The sequence below is a fragment of the Ictalurus furcatus genome, chromosome 19 (assembly GCF_023375685.1).
Source record: "Ictalurus furcatus strain D&B chromosome 19, Billie_1.0, whole genome shotgun sequence".
NCBI classification, from domain to species: domain Eukaryota; kingdom Metazoa; phylum Chordata; class Actinopteri; order Siluriformes; family Ictaluridae; genus Ictalurus; species Ictalurus furcatus.
The window spans coordinates 17,500,984-17,523,592 of record NC_071273.1 but is presented as its reverse complement, the minus strand read 5'-3'; the positions used below and the strand labels follow the sequence as shown (position 1 = coordinate 17,523,592).

The following is a 22,609-nucleotide window of genomic DNA, read 5'->3' as shown; positions in this document are numbered from 1 at the left end:
TCTGAGATTCTTTTTTTTTTCATTTAAATTTGAAAATAAACAGAAGGTTTTGCAAATGTGAAAGAAAATAAAATGAAAAGCATTAAAAGATTGCATATTTAATATGAAAGATTCTGCACTACTTATAGGTCCCTATCCAAATGTAAGCAAAATATAATATTGAGCATGTTAAATGCTTTGTACAAAAGGTCAGATTTTCCTCATGCCTAATCTCTTCTAGTAAAGCATGTGTTCAGGCGACATGCAGATGGATTTGATCTGAAATGAATCATAAGGTTTTGTGGAGTCCTTGACAGCTTGAGTACACACTGTCATTAAAGCAAAAAAAAAAAGGGGGGACGTACCAAATACTATGAAGCGCTAAAATTCATGTGTTGTCAATAATATCATATGTAAGGAAAATTGTTGTAGAAAAGAAAGCAAAATAGAAGCATTTTCATTTGTACTCTTAGAGTTTTGGACACCACTGTAAATACAAGTATGAATAGGATGCACACTGTATTTATTTATTTATTTTTTAAGAAAGCATGACAGAATGGTTTACAAGGCATCTAACTGAGACCAGTGTGTATAGGGACTGGAATCCAACAGACGACAAAATGCAAGGTTTTTACTTTCACGTGGGTGCGAACAAATGTTCAGAGATGAGGCTCAAATAAAGACCAAAGTCATTCACCTGAAACTGCAGCTACTAATTTGTTAATATTTAGAACCAACTAAATTCATTAGGTAGGTACAAACAAAAATATTAACTTCTTGATTAAAATTAATACAGGTATGAATATTTGGAGCATTAAACCATTAAACAGACACAGATACAGTATTATTGCATTACACCTGTATTGTGTAGATTTATTTATCTAAGCTGGACTTCTACCACTAGATATTTTCTTATTCTTATTTCTTATTTCTGGTTCCGTGAACTCTTACAGATGATCTTTCTCTAACAATAAGAAACATTACATTGAAAATGAATTGCTAAACAGGAGTATAGTATGTATAGTATTTTAGAGAGTTTTGCTGTAGAAGACTTCAAACCTGCAGCTGATAATTATCCCAAAGCAAATGTGTGTGTGTGGACTCTAAAACAAATGACCATGACAAATGATATTGCAGTTGTAAAATGTGACTGGAGGCAACGGCGGAGCTGAAAAATTCAATTTACTCTTCCATCGTTAGTAGGCCTTCACGATATGTGCATTCTTTATGTGATACACACACAAGTAAAGATTTGTGAACAGATGTGGGATGGTTTAAAGATTTCATACTGCAAAAGCTGCAGGTATTACTTCTATGCAAATGTTCAAACAGATAAGAAGTAAGTGTCAAGTCTTGAAACTCACATCATAAATCAACTCCCAAATTTGAGCTCCAAACAAATCAGAACCATAGTTAGTGCCTGTGAATTATTGTAGTATATTACCTTTATTATGAGTCACTATAAGGGGAAAAAGATTTTTTTTTTAAAAACCCATGTAATTCTTTTTTTTATTATTTTTCAGTATAAGTACTTACTTTAAGTAGTCGATCGCTGTCTCCTTTCACATGCTACTATGTATTCACTCATTTATAAATTCATGTGGTTTGGAACACACAGTTACCAATCAAATTAGCAGCTGTCATTGAAAATAAATACAGTGAGGGAAAGAAGTATTTGATCCCCTGCTGATTTTGATCAGTCTATAATTTTAATGCTAGGTTTATTTGAACAGTGAGAGACAGAATAACAAGAAAATCCAGAAAAACGCATGTCAAAAATGTTATAAATTGATTTGCATTTTAATGAGGGAAATAAGTATTTGACCCCCTCTCAATCAGAAAGATTTCTGGCTCCCAGGTGTCTTTTATACAGGTAACAAGCTGAGATTAGGAGCACACTCTTAAAGGGAGTGCTCCTAATCTCAGCTTGTTACCTGTATAAAAGACACCTGTTCATAGAAGCAATCAATCAATCAGATTCCAAACTCTCCATCATGGCCAAGACCAAAGAGCTCTCCAAGGATGTCAGGACAAGATTGTAGACCTACACAAGTCTGGAATGGGCTACAAGACCATTGCCAAGCAGCTTGGTGAGAAGGTGACAACAGTTGGTGCGATTATTCGCAAATGGAAGAAACACAAAAGAACTGTCAATCTCCCTCGGCCAGGGGCTCCATGCAAGATCTCACCTCGTGGAATTGCAATGATCATGAGAACAGTGAGGAATCAGCCCAGAACTACACGGGAGGATCTTGTCAATGATCTCAAGGCAGCTGGGACCATAGTCACCAAGAAAACAATTGGTAACACACTACGCCGTGAAGGACTGAAATCCTGCAGCGCCCGCAAGGTCCGCTGCTCAAGAAAGCACATATACATGCCCGTCTGAAGTTTGCCAATGAACATCTGATTGATTCAGAGGACAACTGGGTGAAAGTGTTGTGGTCAGATGAGACCAAAATGGAGCTCTTTGGCATCAACTCAACTCGCTGTGTTTGGAGGAGGAGGAATGCTGCCTATGACCCCAAGAACACCATCCACACCGTCAAACATGGAGGTGGAAACATTATGCTTTGGGGGTGTTTTTCTGCTAAGGGGACAGGACAACTTCACCGCATCAAAGGGACGATGGACAGGGCCATGTACCATCAAATTTTGGGTGAGAACCTCCTTCCCTCAGCCAGGGCATTGAAAATGGGTCATGGATGGGTATGACAATGACCCAAAACACACGGCCAAGGCAACAAAGGAGTGGCTCAAGAAGAAGCACATTAAGGTCCTGGAGTGGCCTAGCCAGTCTCCAGACCTTAATCCCATAGAAAATCTGTGGAGGGAGCTGAAGGTTCGAGTTGCCAAACGTCAGCCTTGAAACCTTAATGACTTGGAGAAGATCTGCAAAGAGGAGTGGGACAAAATCCCTCCTGAGATGTGTGCAAACCTGGTGGCCAACTACAAGAAACGTCTGACTTCTGTGATTGCCAACAAGGGTTTTGCCACCAAGTACTGTCATGTTTTGCAGAGGGGTCAAATACATATTTCCCTCATTAAAATGCAAATCAATTTATAACATTTTTGACATGCGATTTTCTGGATTATTTTGTTGTTATTCTGTCTCTCACTGTTCAAATAAACCTACCATTAAAATTATAGAATGATGATTTCTTTGTCAGTGGGCAAACGTACAAAATCAGCAGGGGATCAAAAACTTTTTTCCCTCACTGTAAAGTTGGGGTCATACGTTTACATACACCTTGCAGAATCTGCAAAATTTTTTATAATAATTAAAAAAAAGATTATGAGGGATCATAAAAATTGCATTTGTGTTTTATTTAGTACTGCCAAATAAAGTTAGTATTTTGTTTAAAGATCTTATTTCTTTCATTTAGTACTGCCCCTCAGAAGCTACATAAGATATTTACATGTTTCCCAGAAAAGAAAATAATAATAATTTACACAGATCATCCTGTTCAAAAGTTTACATATAGCTTATACATTCTTTATAAGCTAAATGTGTGGCAGCCTGGAAAAACCCTTCACATGGAGAAATGTCGACAGTTTCTACTATATTTTCTCCTATAAAAAGCCTTTAAATTTGAAGTCTATAAAAAGTAGTTATGAAATGACAAACAACCTTGAGTGGCGAATTCAGGCTCATTGTAGAAATCGCAATAACACAGCCCGTCAGGATTTCCACAGTAAAAGCTACGGTCATTTTCTTTCATCATGCCAGCTCCATCTGTGTCCTCTTGTGATTACTGATGGATATTCGCATAACACCATAAATCCTGTTCCACCTTGAGGAATAAACAATAGTGTGCAATATTTCATCAGAAAGTGAGATTTAGAGACTCTAAAGTAAGCAGAGCTGCAGAGCACTGATCACTGTCTGGCCCCGCTGGTGCGGCTGCACAGGGCTTCACTGTAGGAGATGTCACAGACTGGTATGAATAAAACATGAGTCGAGCTCAGACACCAGTACCCCTGGCTGCTCCAATCAGGGTTTATGGTATTGACATGCTCTTTTAAATGTTTCTATTTGTAATCTGATACAGCCATCTGGTCCCTATCGTCTGTTTCCTAATTATGTCTAAACAATGGGAAGTATGTGTATATTCACACTAATTGATGTGAGACTGTGCACCTTAGTGTAAATGTTTCACAAAGTGAAGTGGAGAAAAAGAAAAGATTTTGTGGCAGGCCTATTATGAATATTATTTGTTTATTATTAATGGTATCCATTTTGGATTAGTAAAAAAAATTTGGGACATTTTTGCAATTGCTAAAAATATTTTTATTTCTATACCATAGTGTCAGTGAATTCTTGAATCTGATTGGTCATAAGGGTGTTGATTAGCAGCCACTCTGACAGTAGTGCCGGCTGCAAGCTAAATATTAATATATTAATGTGCTCCTTCTAATATATCATCATTGCTCTAGAAACAGATAACACAGGGCCATGTTTGGCCCTTATGTATGATAGACACGCCACATAATCTAAGACTAATAATAAACAGAGCATAATGTTATTTAACAAGGAAAACATTAATAACAGTTGATATGGTGCAGCTTTCTGTAATGAGATGCCTGTTCACTCAGGACCGAGGGCTTTGTGCTTTGTGGTTTATTTTAAACATGGCAAGTTTTTTTTCTTATTAACTTCAAGAGAGAGAAAATATAACGTCTGGTGAGGGAACAGTTGTGTAAAGCTATTGTAACATGTTTAAGTTAATATTTTACTTTTATTACTTATCATGCCATTAATTGTAACTACAAATGAATAAAAAAATACATGGTGTTATTTGTGAATAAATTACAGTTACTGTGATGTAAGGGGAATAAAACACTTTGGGACATGCTGTTGTTAGGAAATAATCTGATGATGTCATTGATTATGATCCTATAACAGCACACTGTGTCATGTCGTGGATTCTCCGTCGTAAATGTACATCAGGATGACACAGTGAATGTGTTCTTGGCCTGTGCTTCGTGGAAATCAAGATCTATGGTAGATCAAAAAAAAAATTATTACTGTACCACACAACAATATGGGATGTAATTGGGTTTGGTACAGTTCAACACTCAATATTAAACAATAAAGTACAGGACAAGGCAACACATATGCAAGACAATTGTCATGAATTAGAGGCAGATGGATGTAATCATGAGCTTAATTCTTATTAAATTCCATGTTGGCAGGCTCTAAATGGTGCCCTATCGTTAGGAGAACACGAGGATGAATTCTGACATTGCTTCAGCCATCCATGACCAGGAGCCAAGAGAGCAAAATTGGTCAAGCACTCTGGGTGGGAGGGATGGCATACTCTCTCCCCTGTCAATCACAGCAGCACCAGCCAGTCAATGCCACCAGTGAGCTCATGTATGTGGAAGAGGGTGGATACTGTTTTCCTCTGAGGGTATCATGCTGCCCTGTGATGTAACATGCGTGGCAGTTTGCAAAGATGAGGTTGTCTGGCTTCACATGTCTCAGAGACAGCATGTGTTAGCCTTCCCAGATGGTAGCTGTTGTATGATAAGGGAAAGCTGACTGGTGGGTGGGAATTGGCAGGTGACCAAATTGGGGAGATAAATGAAGGGGAAATTGGGAGGGAAATAGTCCATTCAGCAAGCTGAATCTTCAAAAAAAAAAACCAAACAAAAAAAAAACCGGCAAAGGTCAAATTACCAGGCAAACAGAGTAATACAGGACAACAGAATCAAAAATACAGAGAAAGCAGAAAGGTCAACGCCAGATAAGCGATTGGGAAATAATGCTCAGACTTGATAAATGACAAGATGGCAAAAAAACAGGAATGATTGAGCTGCTGAAATACTGAAAGTGAATTGAAGATAAACAGGAAACAGATGTGTTAGTGTTCAGGTGAGTGTGAGCGTAGTGCCAGATGGGGCGTATAACCAGATGTGATAACACTACAGACACTACAAGTGTTCTTAACAACATAATAATACTGCAAAGACATGAAGGATTTTAGTGGATGATAACTAAAACATGTGTATGAATACTGAGGCAGAGAGTGCGAATTTAGCAGAAGAGTATGTGAAAATGTGGAAAAGGTACAGACAGTAGAGAAGCTAGAGAATTAGGAGTGCACAGTACAAAGTACAGTCTGTGCAAACGTTACAGCAGTTCAAACTGAAAGAACCAGGGGTTTACAGCTGTCTCTGAAGAACACGAGGAAAGAAACTGTTTCTAAAGCAGCTTGTTTTAGTTACCAAGCATCTGTATCTTTTACCAGAAGGAATTTCTGGATGTACTTGATGTACAAGGATTGCACTGATGGGAGATCATGTCCAAGGTCTTGTGTACCATCCGTTCAGGTTTCCTCTTGAACAGACTGAACAGAACGAAGAGTGGAATGAAGAGTAAGTTGCCAACTGTTTCTAGGTAAATCATTTGGATGATGGTGCAGAGATGGTATCAGATGCTGGGCATTGAGCACAGAGCTGTGCATATGCAGCGACAGAATTCTTGAGTGGTTTCAATATGGCAACCCCTAAATTACTCACCCACATAAGTAAAAGCGCTCACCTATTTTAACAACACATTTACCGGCTAGTGAGGCATAACCAATGATTCGTCTTCTGTGGATTCCTGGTGAAGTTCCAGGGCAGTTACTAATCATGCCTGCTGTCCTCCAGTTACAATGAATATTACACTGTAGATGCTAAATGATTACACAGATACACAGTGCCACTCAAAAGGGATGGATTCCCTTTTGAGTCTGGTTCATCTCAGTATTTGTTCCTCATGTGGTCTTTTTGATAATGTTGCTTCTGGCTAAAGAAGCATCTAAATCTGTATTATTGTAAAGCTGTCTTGCGACATTTGTCTAGTGTTCAGCGTGCTATACAAATCAAATTGAATTGAATTGTAAATATTTGGATAGAAAAATTGTTATGAAATGCCTGATCAGTATCAGATCAAATTGAACATAATTTCTGATCCATTCCATGGAAGTATTTTATCACAACCTGCACTGTACCACACTCCCACCTATCCTCTAGCACTACAGGACTGGCCCCAACATCTCTCACCATCTTCTCTGTTCTGTCACCTAGGTGGTGGAATAAACTTCCCCTAGACGTCCGAACAGCTGAGTTACTGGCGGTTTTCAAACAACGTCTAAAGACCTACTTCTTCCTGAAGTAATTAAATTAGGACTTTATTTTTTTTTTTTTTTAAATGTGTTGTCTGTATGCTTTTCTTACTCTATTACCTTCCCAACAGAGTTTTTAGACTGATGGTTTTCTTAGTCTGTGACCTAGTGAACCAGTATCAGGATGTATTTATTGATAGAGACTTTAAAGCACTTCTGTAGGTCGTTCTGGGTAAGGGCATCTGCCAAATGCCGTAAATGTAAATGTAAATATTTTATATTCTGAACATGACACGAAATAGATTTAGTACATACACACAAAGGGCACACTCAGGGGAGAGCACTCACAGACACCCATGATTGGCTAGTGTAGCAGTGATTGACAGGAGGAGTACTGTATGCCATCCGTCCCACCCTGACAGCACAGCCAATTTTGCTTTCTTGGACTCCTGACCGTAGATGACTATGACATTGTCAGAATTCAAACTTGCACTCTCTGGATGATAGGGCGAACCCTTTTTCTGCTGTGCCCCTCGGAAGCACTGCCCTGATTTTTTTTCTTAACTTGTAACTGAATTTAGATCTAATCAGCAGTTGTCTTTATTGCCAGGAAGCAGATATGCAGATCTGCACAGGTAAACAATGGATTTATTAAACAAACTTGCAGGAAAATCCAAAATGTGAGACAAGAGCATAGTCAAAAACCAGGCAATGGTCAGGTGATGAACAAACATGAATTAGACTAGGCAATGGCAAAAAACAAAACAAAGCATGAAAACCAGAACAGGATCAGGAAACCAAATAGACTATCACAATAGAAAGCCTTGGTATAGACTGGTATGAAACACAGAGCATATACGATGCAGTGAACTGTTGTTGAAAGAGTCCTTATATACTGTGTTGTTGTAACTGAGTGACTGAGTTTCAGGTGTGTGTGATCAGTAAGCCAGAACATGAAAGGGACAATCTTTGTGGTTATTGGGTGTTGTAGACAGTGGTAGCCATGTTTGTGGGCCGCATTGTGTTCTAGGTATTGTAGTTGGATGCCATGTACTGCATTGACATGACATTTAGTAGTTTCATAGTTTTGTAGTTTCTTTATAAAAAGAAAAAAATTGCAAGTCCTCATTTGTTAGTCACTTTGGATAGAAGAATCTGCTAAATGAATAAAATGTAAACGTACTTCTCAGAAAATAAGTCTCTTTACAAATCTCCATATGACCACCGGGAGGTATATTAAGGGCTTGTTTTTTAACACACAATTTTCTTATCTCATGCAACAGACAACCTAATAAGGCTCCCACAACATTAGTTTCAAGGTCTCTTAGAGAGTTGGGGTTTTTTTTGGTGGGGGGGAGGGGAGATATCAATGCAGGTCTAAAGTCAAGTTTCTTTGGCATTGGTGCTATTACAAAACATGCAAAGCGTTAGAGTACTAAGTACGGAATAAAACATGACAGGCCATGTTGTTGTAGGAAAATAAAACATGCTGAGGTGCTAATATGGCCTGACGCAAGGTGTTTCACATGGAGGAAAACTTATTAGAATTCCTTCCATAAACTTAAAAAAAAACATTTCTTATCAGAATACAATCCTATATCAATGTTTATGTTTTTCTTTGTTAAATTTAAAAAAATATATTTTTTTCCGGATAATTATTAGCCTTAGATTATGTGGAGCAACCATTATTCAAGTCCCCGTGAGTGAACTGTTACTATAGAACAATAACATATTAGATTGAGCGCATTAATATAAAAATATTGACCTGTCATTTAAATGCAGTAAATATTTCCATGCATAATTATAGCAATGTTCATAATGGCTTTGAGTGTATTATAACATGAATCTGTTGTTAGTTCATTATATGACATGGCCTTATACTGATAGAACACATTATCAATAAAGTTTATTAGACCAACAAGTTCATTATGTCTGGTATAAAGCTACACTGCTTGGCATAAAAGCTTATTGCAAAGCATCAGTGTTACCATCCCAATGGCCTTTTGATCACAATAAACTTGTGTTTAAAATTGCCAGACAAAGTATACACTAGCCAGACAGCAAATCTATCAACCAAAGATGGGATGCTGTTAAGCGGCTCCTCACGCAACTTAAACATCTTAAAGCACATCACCCTCCCCTGATGTTTTTCATAACTTGGCAACAGAAGCTTGCTGAGAGTCAGTACAGATATTAAATGGATAAGAGTATCACAGTTTCAATAACTGTACAGATCAATATCAGGTAATACACTAGTACACTGAGCTCTAACTGATTTAGGGGATACTGCAGTAGTGTAATGTTCATCAAGGAGACCTTAGATATCGCCATCAAACAGTCCATGCCGCCTGTCACACCAGGGAGCCGATGAAAGGCCAGTGAGGCCAGTGAGGAAGGAAAGGCTGCTTTGACTTTGTCTTTCTGGGCTACTTTGAAGCTCCAGGCTATGAAGGATCACACGATAAGACTGGTCTGGTTTCATCTTTGCTACAGTCCCTTGTTGACACAACTGCTTGGCACAAAAAGTAATGCGACATGCTTTTCCACTTCCAAACCTAGTGCATCTGCTTATTCATTTATTCAGTGTATACAGTGTGATATACAATTATTGGGGGCGCTCATAAAATGAGCAACATGACTGTATATTAGTTAGTTTTTTTTCTTTTTTTTCATTGTTTACTGCAGATGTCACAAAAATGTATCATGTTTAAGGTAGCCTGAGGGCTGAGGAGAAAAGTGGACCAGTAGTACTTTTATTTTTGCAATGGCAAATGTACTGTCAGTGTACTGTTCCACAAATTTATATTGTACTTTTAAGGTTTTCATTTGACTCACCCTTGTATATATATCCAACCATCCATCCATCTTCTACCGCTTACTCCTTCTTCAGGGTCATGGGGGAACCTGGAGCCAATCCCAGGGAGCATCGGGCACAGGGCGGGGTACACCCTGGACAGGGTGCCAGTCCATCGCAGGGCACAATCACATACACACTCACACACCCATTCATACACTACAGACACTTTAGACACGCCAATCAGCCTACCATGCATGTCTTTGGACTGGGGGAGGAAACCGGAGTACCCGGAGGGAACCCCGCAGCACGGGGAGAACATGCAAACTCCGCACACACATGGCCCCAGCGGGAATCGAACCCCAGACCCTGGAGGTGTGAGGCAAACGTCATAACCACTAAGCCACTGTGCGCCCCCCGGGGTGTGTGTGTGTGTGTGTGTGTGTGTGTGTGTGTGTGTGTGTGTGTGTGTGTGTGTGTGTGTGTGTGTGTGTGTGTGTGTGTGTGTGTGTGTGTGTGTGTGTGTGTGTGTGTGTGTGTGTGTGTGTGTGTGTGTGTGTGTGTGTGTGTGTGTGTGTGTGTGTGTGTGTGTGTGTGTGTGTGTGTGTGTGTGTGTGTGTGTGTGTGTGTGTGTGTGTGTGTGTGTGTGTGTGTGTGTGTGTGTGTGTGTATATACATATGTTTTTTTAAATTCCTCTCTGTGGGAACGCTATTGTTGCCTATAGCTGTTTGCATAGGGTGTAAAGACGAGGTTGCATACATGTTGTTACATACAGGTTGCATACAGGTTACATACAGGTTACATACAGGTTGCATACACCATGGCATAAATCAATTTTGGCATAAATCAATTTTGTACAAAAAAGAGTCAGCTGGTTGTTGACATGCACAAGCCGAGTAATGGATCTAAAAAGACATAAGCACTTAAAATAACATTAAGCACTATAAAGGGCATAATAAAAAAAGTTTAAATCTGAAACAGTTGAAAATGTGTCTGGAAAAGGACATTTTGGAGGATCGAGGGGGGGAATAATTGTATGCTAATGGATAGTAAGGAAAATGATGCAGAAAGCAAAAAAAAAAGGCTTAGAAATCACAGTTTCGGAATGGAGCAGTGTAGTTTATTCTTGGGTTTTTAAGTTCCAACTATTCAAGACCACCTTCATAACTGTTTGATGTTGAGAAGCCTTTCCTGAGAGCATGCCATAAAAAGAAATTCCTGATCTGCGCCAAGGAATCAAAGGGACTACAATTTGGAACTGTGTTTTGTGGTCAGATGAGAATAAAATCAATTTTTGGCCTTGAACGCCATATGCATGTTTGGCAAGACAAGTACACTGCATACAAGGAAAAGCACCTGATACACACTGTAAAATATGTTGGTGAATTATTGATGCTTTGGGGCAGCTTTGTCGTTGGTGGTCTAGATTGGAGGATTGAATTCCACTAAGTAACAGGATGTTTTAGCCCAATATCTGGTTGCATCTGCCAGGAGGTTAATTCTTGTCCATAGTTAGAGCTTTTAACAAGATGATGAGCCAAACATGCATCCATAAACGTGTGGTCTGAAATAAAGACGGAAGCCCACATGCACAATTAAAATGTTCATTAAATGAGCTTAAAATGTTCTGCATGGAGAAGTGTCCAAGACCCTCAACAATTCAATTTAATTCAATTCAGTTTTATTTGTATAGCACTTTTAACAATGGACATTGTCCCTAAGCAGCTTTATAGAAATATATCAGGATATAGATTTTAAATGTATGAATTTATCCCTAAAGTGCAAGCCAGAGGCGACAGTGGCAAGGAAAAACTCCCTGAGACGCTATGAGGAAGAAACCTTGAGAGGAACCAGACTCAAAAGGGAACTCATCCTCACCTGGGTGACACTGGAGAGTACGATTATAAATCAATCTTTTCTATAAATGTGCTAATACTACATGGTCAAAAAGTGCAGTTGTGTAACCAGGAAAATTCATTACATTTTTTACATGAAGTCTGTTTTGTTGAACTTCTCCACTGATCACTAATGGAGACATGAGCGCAAAACTGTTTATGGCTATTGCAGTGCTAAATCTATCGTAGCAATTGCAATCCAACTAAAGTTGTCATATCACAGCAAACCAGTGACTCCATTTCCCAGAATGCACCACGAAATACAAACATGGCCGGCGAAGACTACAACTCCCAAACTCACACACCAACACGTTCACCATCACCTGAATTCAAATTAGAGACACCTGATGCCAATTGTACCTTTACCCATACCACTCCTTTATAGAGACTGTTCACACACAATATCTTTGCGAAGTAAACGTTCAGATGCCATAGTTGCTGTATATTACCAAGCCGTTCCATTGATTTGTCTATTCTGGTCTGGATTCCTGCCTTACCTGCTCTAGCCTGTTTGTTTGATCACCTGACCACTTTGTTTGTCTTTTGCCTTGCCCTCTGGATATTATAATCTTCATTAAAGCTCTTAACTGCAGTTGCATCCATCTCCTCCTCCATTACGTGACAGTAGTCAACAAGTGTCTTTAACCTTGTTAGACATGACAAGAAAAGATTTAGGGCTTTTATTTTCTGTAGCGGAGACCAGAATTAATTAATTGTATGGGTGCCAATAACATTGAAACCCGTGTTTTGAGAAAAAAAACCCCTACTTTAATACTTTAAGAAAACATTTTCTGTGTTTAAATCAACTTTAGCTCAAAATGTCACACCTCTTCTGGTCTTTTTTCCAATCTTCGGTTGTTTCAGTGAGTCTGTACCCATTATAGCCTGACAGGAGTGGAACCTCATGTGGTCTATTGCTGTTTTAGCCCATCTACTTCAAGGTTCAGCATGTTGTGCATTCTGAGATGCTTTCAATCACCACAGTTGTAAAGAGTAGTTATTTGAGTTAGCATATCCTTCCTGTCAGCTTGGACCAGTCTGGCCATTCTCCTTTGACCTCTCTCATTAACAAGATGTTTCTGCTCTCAGAACTGCCACTCACTGGATGTTTGTGTGTAAAATCAGCAGTTTCTACTATACTCAAACCAGCCTTCTGGCACCAACAACCACACCATAGTCATAGTGACAGAGATCACATTTTTCTTCTTTCTGATGTTTGATGTGATCATTAATTGATTTTAATGCACTGCGCTGCCGCCACATAATTGGCTGATTGGATAATTGCAAGAATAAGCAGGTGTACAGGTGTTCCTAATAAAGTGATCGGTGCATGGATAAATAGAGGTATACATAGACAGACTCATTTTCATGTCAAAATGGTAAAGCTGTTATACATGTAGTCCTGAAGCAGTTGCCCAGATGTCGTTTTTCGGGAGCTACTGTAGGCGGTGTGTGATGATGTGCGTTTGTCTACTCTAAAGATTTTTCTTCTATAATTAACCACTGCAGTGTTCTGTCTCTCTCACACTGCAGACTTCAGTTGACTGAGCTCAATGCAGCACATAAAATTACTGAGAGAAAGTACACAGCCTTCTACTGTTAGAGCTCGAGAATTCTGGACCTGATTGATTCATTGTTACATATTAAAGCTTGCTCACTCTGAGAGGGAAGATGAAAACCCTCAGAGCGTGGGTAAATCAAGACCTTGGAATTATAGTTTTATGTGACAATTCTGTGATTTTAAGATATTGAGCCACAAAGGAAGATTGTGGTTTAAAACCTATCACATACACCGATCAGCCATAGCATTAAAACCACCTGTCCAATATTGTGTAGGTCCCTGTCGTGGTGCCAAAACAGCTCTGACCCGTCGAGGCTTGGACTCCACAAGACCTATTTGGAGGTGAAGTACACACCTTGTACTCTTAGGTATGTTCCTCAAAGCATTCCTGAACAATTTTTGCAGTGTGGCAGGGTGCATTATCCTGCTGAAAGAGGCCACTGCATGAAGGGGTGTACTTGGTCTGCAACAATGTCTAGGTAGGTGGTACATGTCAAAGTAACACCCGGATGAATGCCAGGACCCAAGTTTCCCCTCATTAGCATGTTATGGCTGATCGTTATGTATTCAGTGGCATGTATATAACACAGTTATAACATTAATAGGCAGAAATCTCAGAAGGTGTATGATAAATAAACAATAAAGTGATCACTGAATTGTAATGGTAAGTTAATTAGGCACTGTGGATAAAAATGTGTTCTGAATAAAAAAAATTCTGAAACCTTTTTTTTATTTAACCCTTTTGCTTAATATTGAGCTACATTTGATATCTATGTGTAATGGATCTAAGAAGAGAACAAAAATCTTTCTCATATGTATTCTGGATGCATATTCTCAACTTTCTCTGTATTATGTAGAAATATACAGTGGTAAGTGAATATCAGGTCTCCTGGCTCACACACAGCTGAACAAATTTGGCTCACGGGGATCGCCCTTCTGGTGTCATATTCGACGGGGGTGTGATCCGTTCCCCATAATTACACCAACTATTATTGCATTTTGCACAAGAGGCAAGAGGGAGGGAGATCCACCAAGCTGTTCCTGGTGATTAATGTAGGTATGCAGTGAGAGGGCACTAGGGAACGTCTGGTGCATAATTATTGCAAAGAGTCAAGCAGTGTGAATGTTCTCCACTACCCGAATCACTACCCCTTACCTTTCTGCATACAAAACAATCCACAAAAATTATTAAATACAAAAAAAAAAACGAAGATTAAACTAAGAAAGGGTCATATTGTGAATCTATCATTTAGCACAGCTGCTCTGAGGAGAGATAGCAATAGGGAGGTAGATTTGTAAAGGATGAAGCGTAGCGTGTGTGCCTGCAGAAAAGAGCTTTGAATTTTCCATCAAAAGAGGGCAAACTCTTTTTTTATATATGAAATATATGAAATGATGTATTTTTTGTAATATATATAGCCTCCTAAGGCAGAAAATACATGTGCTGCTTGCTTTGATGTAGCATAATGGTAGTTCAGAAACCTGTAGCATAATCTTTTATTATTCAAATCTTTTTCGTAATGATATCATCATATTGTTCTGTTTCTTTTGGGTGCGTGCATAAGATTCTCTATTCTGTCTCTACTGTTTTTTTTCCTGTGGATTTATTCTACACTATGTGCAAAATCACTCCAGGGATTATAATTTCACTAATATGAGTTTGCTAGATTCATTCCAATAATTAAAATGTCTATAAATGTCTAAACCCATGTTAAAATGTGCATTATCACCAGCAGTAATTATTAACATAAACATCTGCTAAATCCAAATGCTGGCACTTTTTTTATACAGATATTTCAATATCTTACGGCTAAAACCTCCACCATGAAACACATGAAACATGTTTATATCAAAATACTGTATTTGTGATGTATTTAGCGATTCTGGTGTGATTTTGTTGTTCTTGTTGTCATTTGAATAAGAAGCTAGCGGCTGTGCGGGTCTAAAGTAACAGGAGGATCTTGCTGGTGCAGGTACAATGGCGTACAATGGGCTTAAATAGTTTAGCCCCGGTACACATGGGACTCATTGACTCTGTTTAATGACATGGCATTCTTTCATGCTATGTAAACAGCAGTCAGTGATAAGCTGTATGGATGTACAGTCTGGGCTAGAAAGAAATTATGCCCAGCCTATGTTTTTTTCTTATGACTGCCATTGGTGCTATTGTTTTTGGTTCCAATGTGGAGAGCAACAATTGAAATGTGGAGAGCAACAATTGAACCTTAGAGAGATAGAGTTAGCCCTGGGGGCATTGTGGTTTAATGGTTAGCATGTCTGCCTCGCACCTCCAGGGTTGGGGATTTGATTCCTGCCTTGTGTGCATGGAGTTTGCATGTTCTGTCTGTGGTTCAAGGGTTTCCTCTGGGTGCTTTTGGACCTCCCCCAGTCCAAAGACCCCATCCAGGTTGTCCCCCACCTTGTGCCCTGAGTCCCTTGGGATAGGCTCCAGGTTCCCCACGACCCTGTGAAGAATAAGCAGTACAGAAAATGGATGGATGGATGGATGGAGTTAGCTCTCGCTAGCCCACTTATACTAGCTAGCCCTGAACGTTGCATAGGTTGTACATGTGAAAGTGCTGGAAAATATGGCATTTGTAGGTCATTTTTAGACAGTGGACTACAACTTATGGTTATGTTATTGATCAAGCTGAGCTACTGTAGTAGTACTCCTTCTGTTGCTTCACATACAAGTCAATAGGTAATATTTCACCTCCCTTGCTGTAATGTCTGTAATAGTAATAGACATTTAAGCTTGTTTGACAGATTCAGTGGCTTGTTTCCAAGGTTACACTTTAGGTTCCCAGTGGAAGGTCACAATTTTTTGAGCTGAACCCTGCTGGAGTAATGAGATCAGGGCTTTCTTCTCTACTGCTCCTGCAGTTCTTGACGCCCACCTGTGTGCAAGCTGTTCTGCTACACTGCAAATACATTTCAGTCAAATATGCTGTAACTGCAACTCAGGGGCCATATACTTCATTACCCAAGCTCTAAGTGTAGTGTGGTGTTTGAGTAATAAACTGGGTTAAGATTTACACTCAGTTAGTTGTCAGGCCAGGGCTTAGAATGAGTCACTAAATAGCACTTTTCCACCTGATTTGCAGCTCAGCTTGGCTCAGCAAATTACATGCGAGCCTGGATTTTGTCATTCTTTTTCCCATTGCTAAGTTAATCATACTCTACCTAAACACCTCTGCTGAATTTAGCTGAGTGGTGGCGATTGATTGGACAAACGCATCACAGATTTGCCCTGATTAATGTCTCTTGATAAAAATACTTTTCTGCTGGAAATTATTCAGTACTGTTGTAGTAATTTTCTATCACTTCTCAAATTTTCTTGTTCTGGCAGATTTAGGAATCAACTTTACAGTTTCACAGCAAGGTTGATTAGGTTATTATTAAAGAATATGTGAATGAATAACTAAACATCACTGTTTTATGGCTCATAGATTCTTCTATGTTCTTCAGTTTCCTCCCACAACCCAAAAACATGCCAGTGGACTACAATAAATTGTTCCTAGGTGTGAATGAGCGTAAATGTGTGTGCATGGTGCCTTGTGATGGAGTGGCAGCCCATTCAGGATTTATTCCCATCTGGCTCTTAGTGTTTCTAGGATAGTCTCCAGATTCATCACAACCCTGACCAGAATAAAGTGAATCTTACTCATGATTCAAGTAAATGTATTGGCACCTTTGCTGTTGTTTGAGCCACTTACCACAAATATTGTGTCTTATCCCCAATACCTCACCTTGTGAGGAAGACACACATGACACATACAGTGAGGGAAAAAAGTATTTGATCCCCTGCTGATTTTGTATGTTTACCCACTGACAAAGAAATGATCAGTCTATAACTTTAATGGTAGATTTATTTGAACAGTGAGAGACAGAATAACAACAAAAAAATCCAGAAAAACGCACATCAAAAATGTTATAAATTGATTTGCATTTTAATGAGGGAAATAAGTATTTGACCCCCTCTGCAAAACATGACTTAGTACTTGGTTTAAAAACCCTTGTTGGCAATCACAGAGGTCAGACGTTTCTTGTAGTTGGCCACCAGGTTTGCACACATCTCAGGAGGGATTTTGTCCCACTCCTCTTTGCAGATCTTCTCCAAATCATTAAGGTTTCGAGGCTGACGTTTGGCAACTCGAACCTTCAGCTCTCTCCACAGATTTTCTATGGGATTAAGGTCTGGAGACTGCCTAGGTCACTCCAGGACCTTAATGTGCTTCTTCTTGAGCCACTCCTTTGTTGCCTTGGCCATGTGTTTTGGGTCATTGTCATGCTGGAATATCCATCCACGACCCATTTTCAATGCCCTGTCTGAGGGAAGGAGGTTTTCACCCAAGATTTGACGGTACATGGCCCCGTCCATCGTCCCTTTGATGCGGTCAAGTTGTCCTGTCCCCTTAGCAGAAAAAAAACCCCAAAGCATAATGTTTCCACCTCCATGTTTGACGGTGGGGATGGTGTTCTTGGGGTCATAGGCAGCATTCCTCCTCCTCCAAACACGGCGAGTTGAGTTGATGCCAAAGAGCTCCATTTTGGTCTCATCTGACCTCAACGCTTTCACCCAGTTGTCCTCAGAATCATTCAGATGTTCATTGGCAAACTTCAGACGGGGATGTATATGTGTTTTCTTGAGCAGCGGACCTTGTGGGCGCTGCAGGATTTCAGTCCTTCACGGCGTAGTGTGTTACCAATTGTTTTCTTGGTGACTATGGTCCCAGCTGCCTTGAGATCATTGACAAGATCCTCCCGTGTAGTTCTGGGCTGATTCCTCACTGTTCTCATGATCAATGCAACTCCACGAGGTGAGATCTTGCATGGAGCCCCAGGCCGAGGGAGATTGACAGTTCTTTTGTGCTTCTTCCATTTGCGAATAATCGCACCAACTGTTGTCCCCTTCTCACCAAGCTGCTTGGCAATGGTCTTGTAGCCCATTCCAGACTTGTGTAGGTCTACAATCTTGTCCCTGACATCCTTGGAGAGCTCTTTGGTCTTGGCCATGGTGGAGAGTTTGGAATATGACTGATTGATTGCTTCTGTGGACAGGTGTCTTTTATACAGGTAACAAACTGATATTAGGAGCACTCCCTTTAAGAGTGTGCTCCTAATCTCAGCTCGTTACCTGTATAAAAGACACCTGGGAGCCAGAAATCTTTCTGATTGAGAGGGGGTCAAATACTTTTTTCCCTCATTAAAATGCAAATTAATTTATAAAATTTTTGACATGCGTTTTTCTGGATTTTTTTGTTGTTATTCTGTCTCTCACTGTTCAAATACAACTACCATTAAAATTATAGACTGATCATTTCTTTGTCAGTGGGCAAACGTACAAAATCAGCAGGGGATCAAATACTTTTTTCCCTCACTGTAGTACACACAAATTTTAGCATAATATAAGCTAAATGCTAAATGCCTGTTTTTTATACCGCTTATTCTACACAGCGTAGGGGGGAACCAGGAGCCTCAGGACACAAGGTGGGGGACACCCTGGACGGGGTGCCAATCCATCACAGGGCACAATGGCACACCAATTCACACACCCATTCATGCATTACAGACCATTTGGAAATGCCAATCAGCCTACAACACATGTCTTTGTTCTGGGGAGGAAACCACTAAGCCACCATGCCCCTCTATTTACCTTCAAACATCAATTTGCAACTTTCAATCTTACAGCCAATCAACCTCCAGAGAACTCTCAGATGTAATGTTTTTTGACCAGATGCTGACACAACTCATCAACTAGGGTGTGGATAATTTAGGATTCAGGTTAGTTACCTTACTATGCAGTGCCGGAATGTCCGGCCGAAAAGAGCTGTACAGTAAGTAAGTCCCGATTGTCCTTTAGACCGAACTCTTAACAGTAAAAAGACTGTATTTGTGTATGTGTGTAATCTTTCACTGTACACTGTTGTGCTGTGTCAAAGAAACTGTGTAGATTTGTGGAAGCTCGATTAATCAGAAGCAGGCATCAGACTCAAGGCTGCTTGTCACTGCTCACACTTATTGTTTACTCTCCTCTCCTCCTTTATGTAGCCCAGCGTCAATGACATTTCACCCTAATGCAGTTGAGCCAAAAACAGCTGCAAGATCCAGCTCTCAGAAAACACCACGATCACATAAGTGTGAATCTTTCCTCCAGTTCACTGAGAATGTTGTTTCTAATTTACAGAATTGCAGGGTATGTTTATGGGTCCATTGTTTTACATGCTAGTGAAAGCAGTTACCAGTTAGCTTGTGGTAGATGTGCTTGGCTTGGAAACACTTGCCAAAGCTGGGAAATGAGTCCAGCTGAGTTGTGCAGAGGTCTTCATCACTTACATGTATGTTGTATAAGTATGTTGGCTTGTTTTATCAAACATGGTGCAAAATTGTGAGTTTTCAGTATTGCTTTTTTTTTTCTTAGAAACCCAAGAATCCCAAGTACATTTGGCTAGGAATTGCTTAACAGCTATTAGTCGTGGCATTCAAGGCAGCTGAGGATGATTTTGATAAATATGTGTACTGACTAGTGGCACAGCAGCACTTTTCTCTTTTACTGCAAACGCCATTTGAATTCTCTTCACATTGACACACTGGCAAGTGTGCATTTTAGTTTGTGCCTGCATGTGTGCATACTTGTGTGTATGTGTGTATGGAGGGTGAATATATACATGTCTATTAGGAATAAATGTTGATATACCTCTCATATTTGTCAATTTGGTAATATTTGCTTGGTCTCCATGAGCACGACTTCTTTTAAACAAGAAGCTACAGAATTAGTTTAAAAAACGAATGCTAATGCACATCAATGGAAATATCCACCAAAGATTTTTGAGTATTTATTAGTCAAGAATAAATGTATGTGTGTCCATGTAATTGAATATAAAGAACGTTGCTCTCTAGCTGCTCTCTAGATTCTGTCTAAGCCTAAAAATTGTTTACATGGTCTTCCAGGCACCACACTGAAAATGCCTGTGTTTATTTCCACAGCTCATTGACTTTAGACAATTTCCCAAACAGATTATTTCAATTTCCTCTCCTTGCTCAATAAAGTTGATTGCAAACCACAAGCTTTAGGGCATTTTCTCTGACCTTGCATATCATCCCTGCAGGTGATCTGGTGTCTCGCGCCATGCACCACCTCCAGCCCCTCCACATCAAGAGCCCAACCAATGGCACGCCGGTGCACCAGAACCGTGGAGGACCTATACACTGGGAACCGGAGGCTCTGTACACCCTCTGCTACTTCATGCACTGTCCCCAGATAGAGTGGGAGAACCCCAACGTGGAGCCGTCCAAGGTCACCCTGCACACAGAAAGGTGGGAGCAACTACAAACCAGAAAATCTTTAAAAAATATATATCTGTGTATATATACTGTATATAAGGTCAAAGACATAACTACTGTGTTCTGGATATTTACTGGATAAATAAACCATAAATCAATCCAGATGAAAGGTGCTCAAATCACATTGCTACTGTAAATGCGTCCTGATTCGATTTGAAGGCAATTGTGAAAGTCAGAGGCACAGAGAGAGAGAGAGAGAGAGAGAGAGAGAGAGAGAGAGAGAGATCATTAAAGTTTCTAATTGTTATGTTGTACAGTGAATGAGCTTCAGGCTTGCTGGTAAGTGGCTAATGGAGATGGGACTGCTAATGGAAAGTTGGGTGAGGTGTTCGCTGTTCACAAAAGTGCTTTGCAGTTTGACACACCCGCTGGGACATTTCTGGATTGATGAGTTTCTCTGATTAAAAAATCCTTTTGAGGACTCCACAAGGGACTCATGCACTGCCCGAGAGTAAAGGCACAGGAATAAGTTACCGGATTCTCCAGAGATCAGCGGCTCTTGTTCTCCTCAGGGCTCATTTCAGCTGCAGATAACTGTTCCACAGAGAGTGTGAAAGAAAGGAGAGAAATAGAAGAGAAAGTAAGAGGTAAAGAGGAGGCGCATCACAGAGATGTAAAAGGCAAAGTGAAGATTGAAGGGATACAGATGTCTGGTGAGCTACTGTTCAAGAAGAAGTGGTTGAATTGATGGTGATGCTGTATTCAGAAAGGGACAGAGTAAGAAAAAAAATGAAAGGCATGTTGAGAGACAGAAACAAATAGGTCTTTACATTAGATTTTTGCAACTGTATGTATGCTGAATCTGATCCTCTTCCTTTGAGTCAGTGAATCCTTCCAGTGATGACCATCTCTCTCTCTCTCTCTCTCTCTCTTTCTCTCTCTCTCGCTCTCTCTCCTCTCTTTCAGCGAATCAGCATTGGCATCATTAGAGAATCCACTTAGTTTAGACCAAGATTTTCTTATTTCTTTCAGCGAGTCATTTCTTAAATCATTAACGAATCCTTTCTGTGTCTACCAAGATTCGCTCCTCTCATTCAGTGAGACAATGTTTGAGTCAGTAGTGAATCCTTTTGCTCACAATCAATATTCTGTCCTCTCTTTCACTGTCAGTGCTTGAGTCATTAGTGAATCCTTTTTTCATGACTTAGATTCTCTCCTCTATTTCAGTGAGTCAGTGATTGAGTCAGTAGTGAATACTTATTTTCATGACTTAGATTCTCTCCTCTATTTCAGCGAGTCAGTGTTTGAGTCAGTAGTGAATACATATTTTCATGACTTAGATTCTCTCCTCTCTTTCAGCGAGTCAGTTTTTGAGTCAATAGTGAATACTTTTTTTCATGACTTAGGTTCTCTCCTCTCTTTCAGCGAGTCAGTGTTTGAGTCAGTAGTGAATACTTTTTTCATGACTTAGATTCTCTCCTCTCTTTCAGCGAGTCAGTTTTTGAGTCAATAGTGAATACTTTTTTCATGACTTAGATTCTCTCCTCTCTTTCAGCGAGTCAGTTTTTGAGTCAATAGTGAATACTTTTTTTCATGACTTAGATTCTCTCCTCTCTTTCAGCGAGTCAGTGTTTGAGTAATGAGTGACTCCTTTTGGTCACTTGATGACACAAGTCACTGAAAAGAGTAAAAATAAAATTATCAATAATACACTTCCTTTCTCCATCTGTGCATTTTCTCTCAATCGATCGAAATGCCTGTCTACTCCATTGTAGTTTTTCTCACCAAGTCAAAGAGGTTGGTAAAAGTTTCTGAAAAGGTTTACAGTGATTGATTGATTTCTCTTTTTCCAAAAGTTGTGGCCTTGAAACCTGAAGCTTATATCAACAAAACTGCTTTGGAGGAGTGAGACCTTGAGAATCTTCATTGTGATTTGGCATTTAAACAAACCACTATGTAGTCATGTTGGGCTTTTTGATA

At 39.7% G+C, this 22,609-nt stretch overlaps 1 protein-coding gene across 2 annotated transcripts in view; it reads left to right on the top strand.

The window, feature by feature from the left end:
• btbd11a (BTB (POZ) domain containing 11a) overlaps nt 1–22,609 on the top strand; it is a 214,246-nt gene that overhangs the window by 149,019 nt on the left and 42,618 nt on the right. For both annotated transcript variants that reach the window (XM_053650321.1, XM_053650320.1), the window contains exon 3: nt 20,455–20,662. In XM_053650321.1, the coding sequence (XP_053506296.1) occupies nt 20,455–20,662 (208 nt within the window). The remainder of the gene's footprint in view (nt 1–20,454; nt 20,663–22,609) is intronic.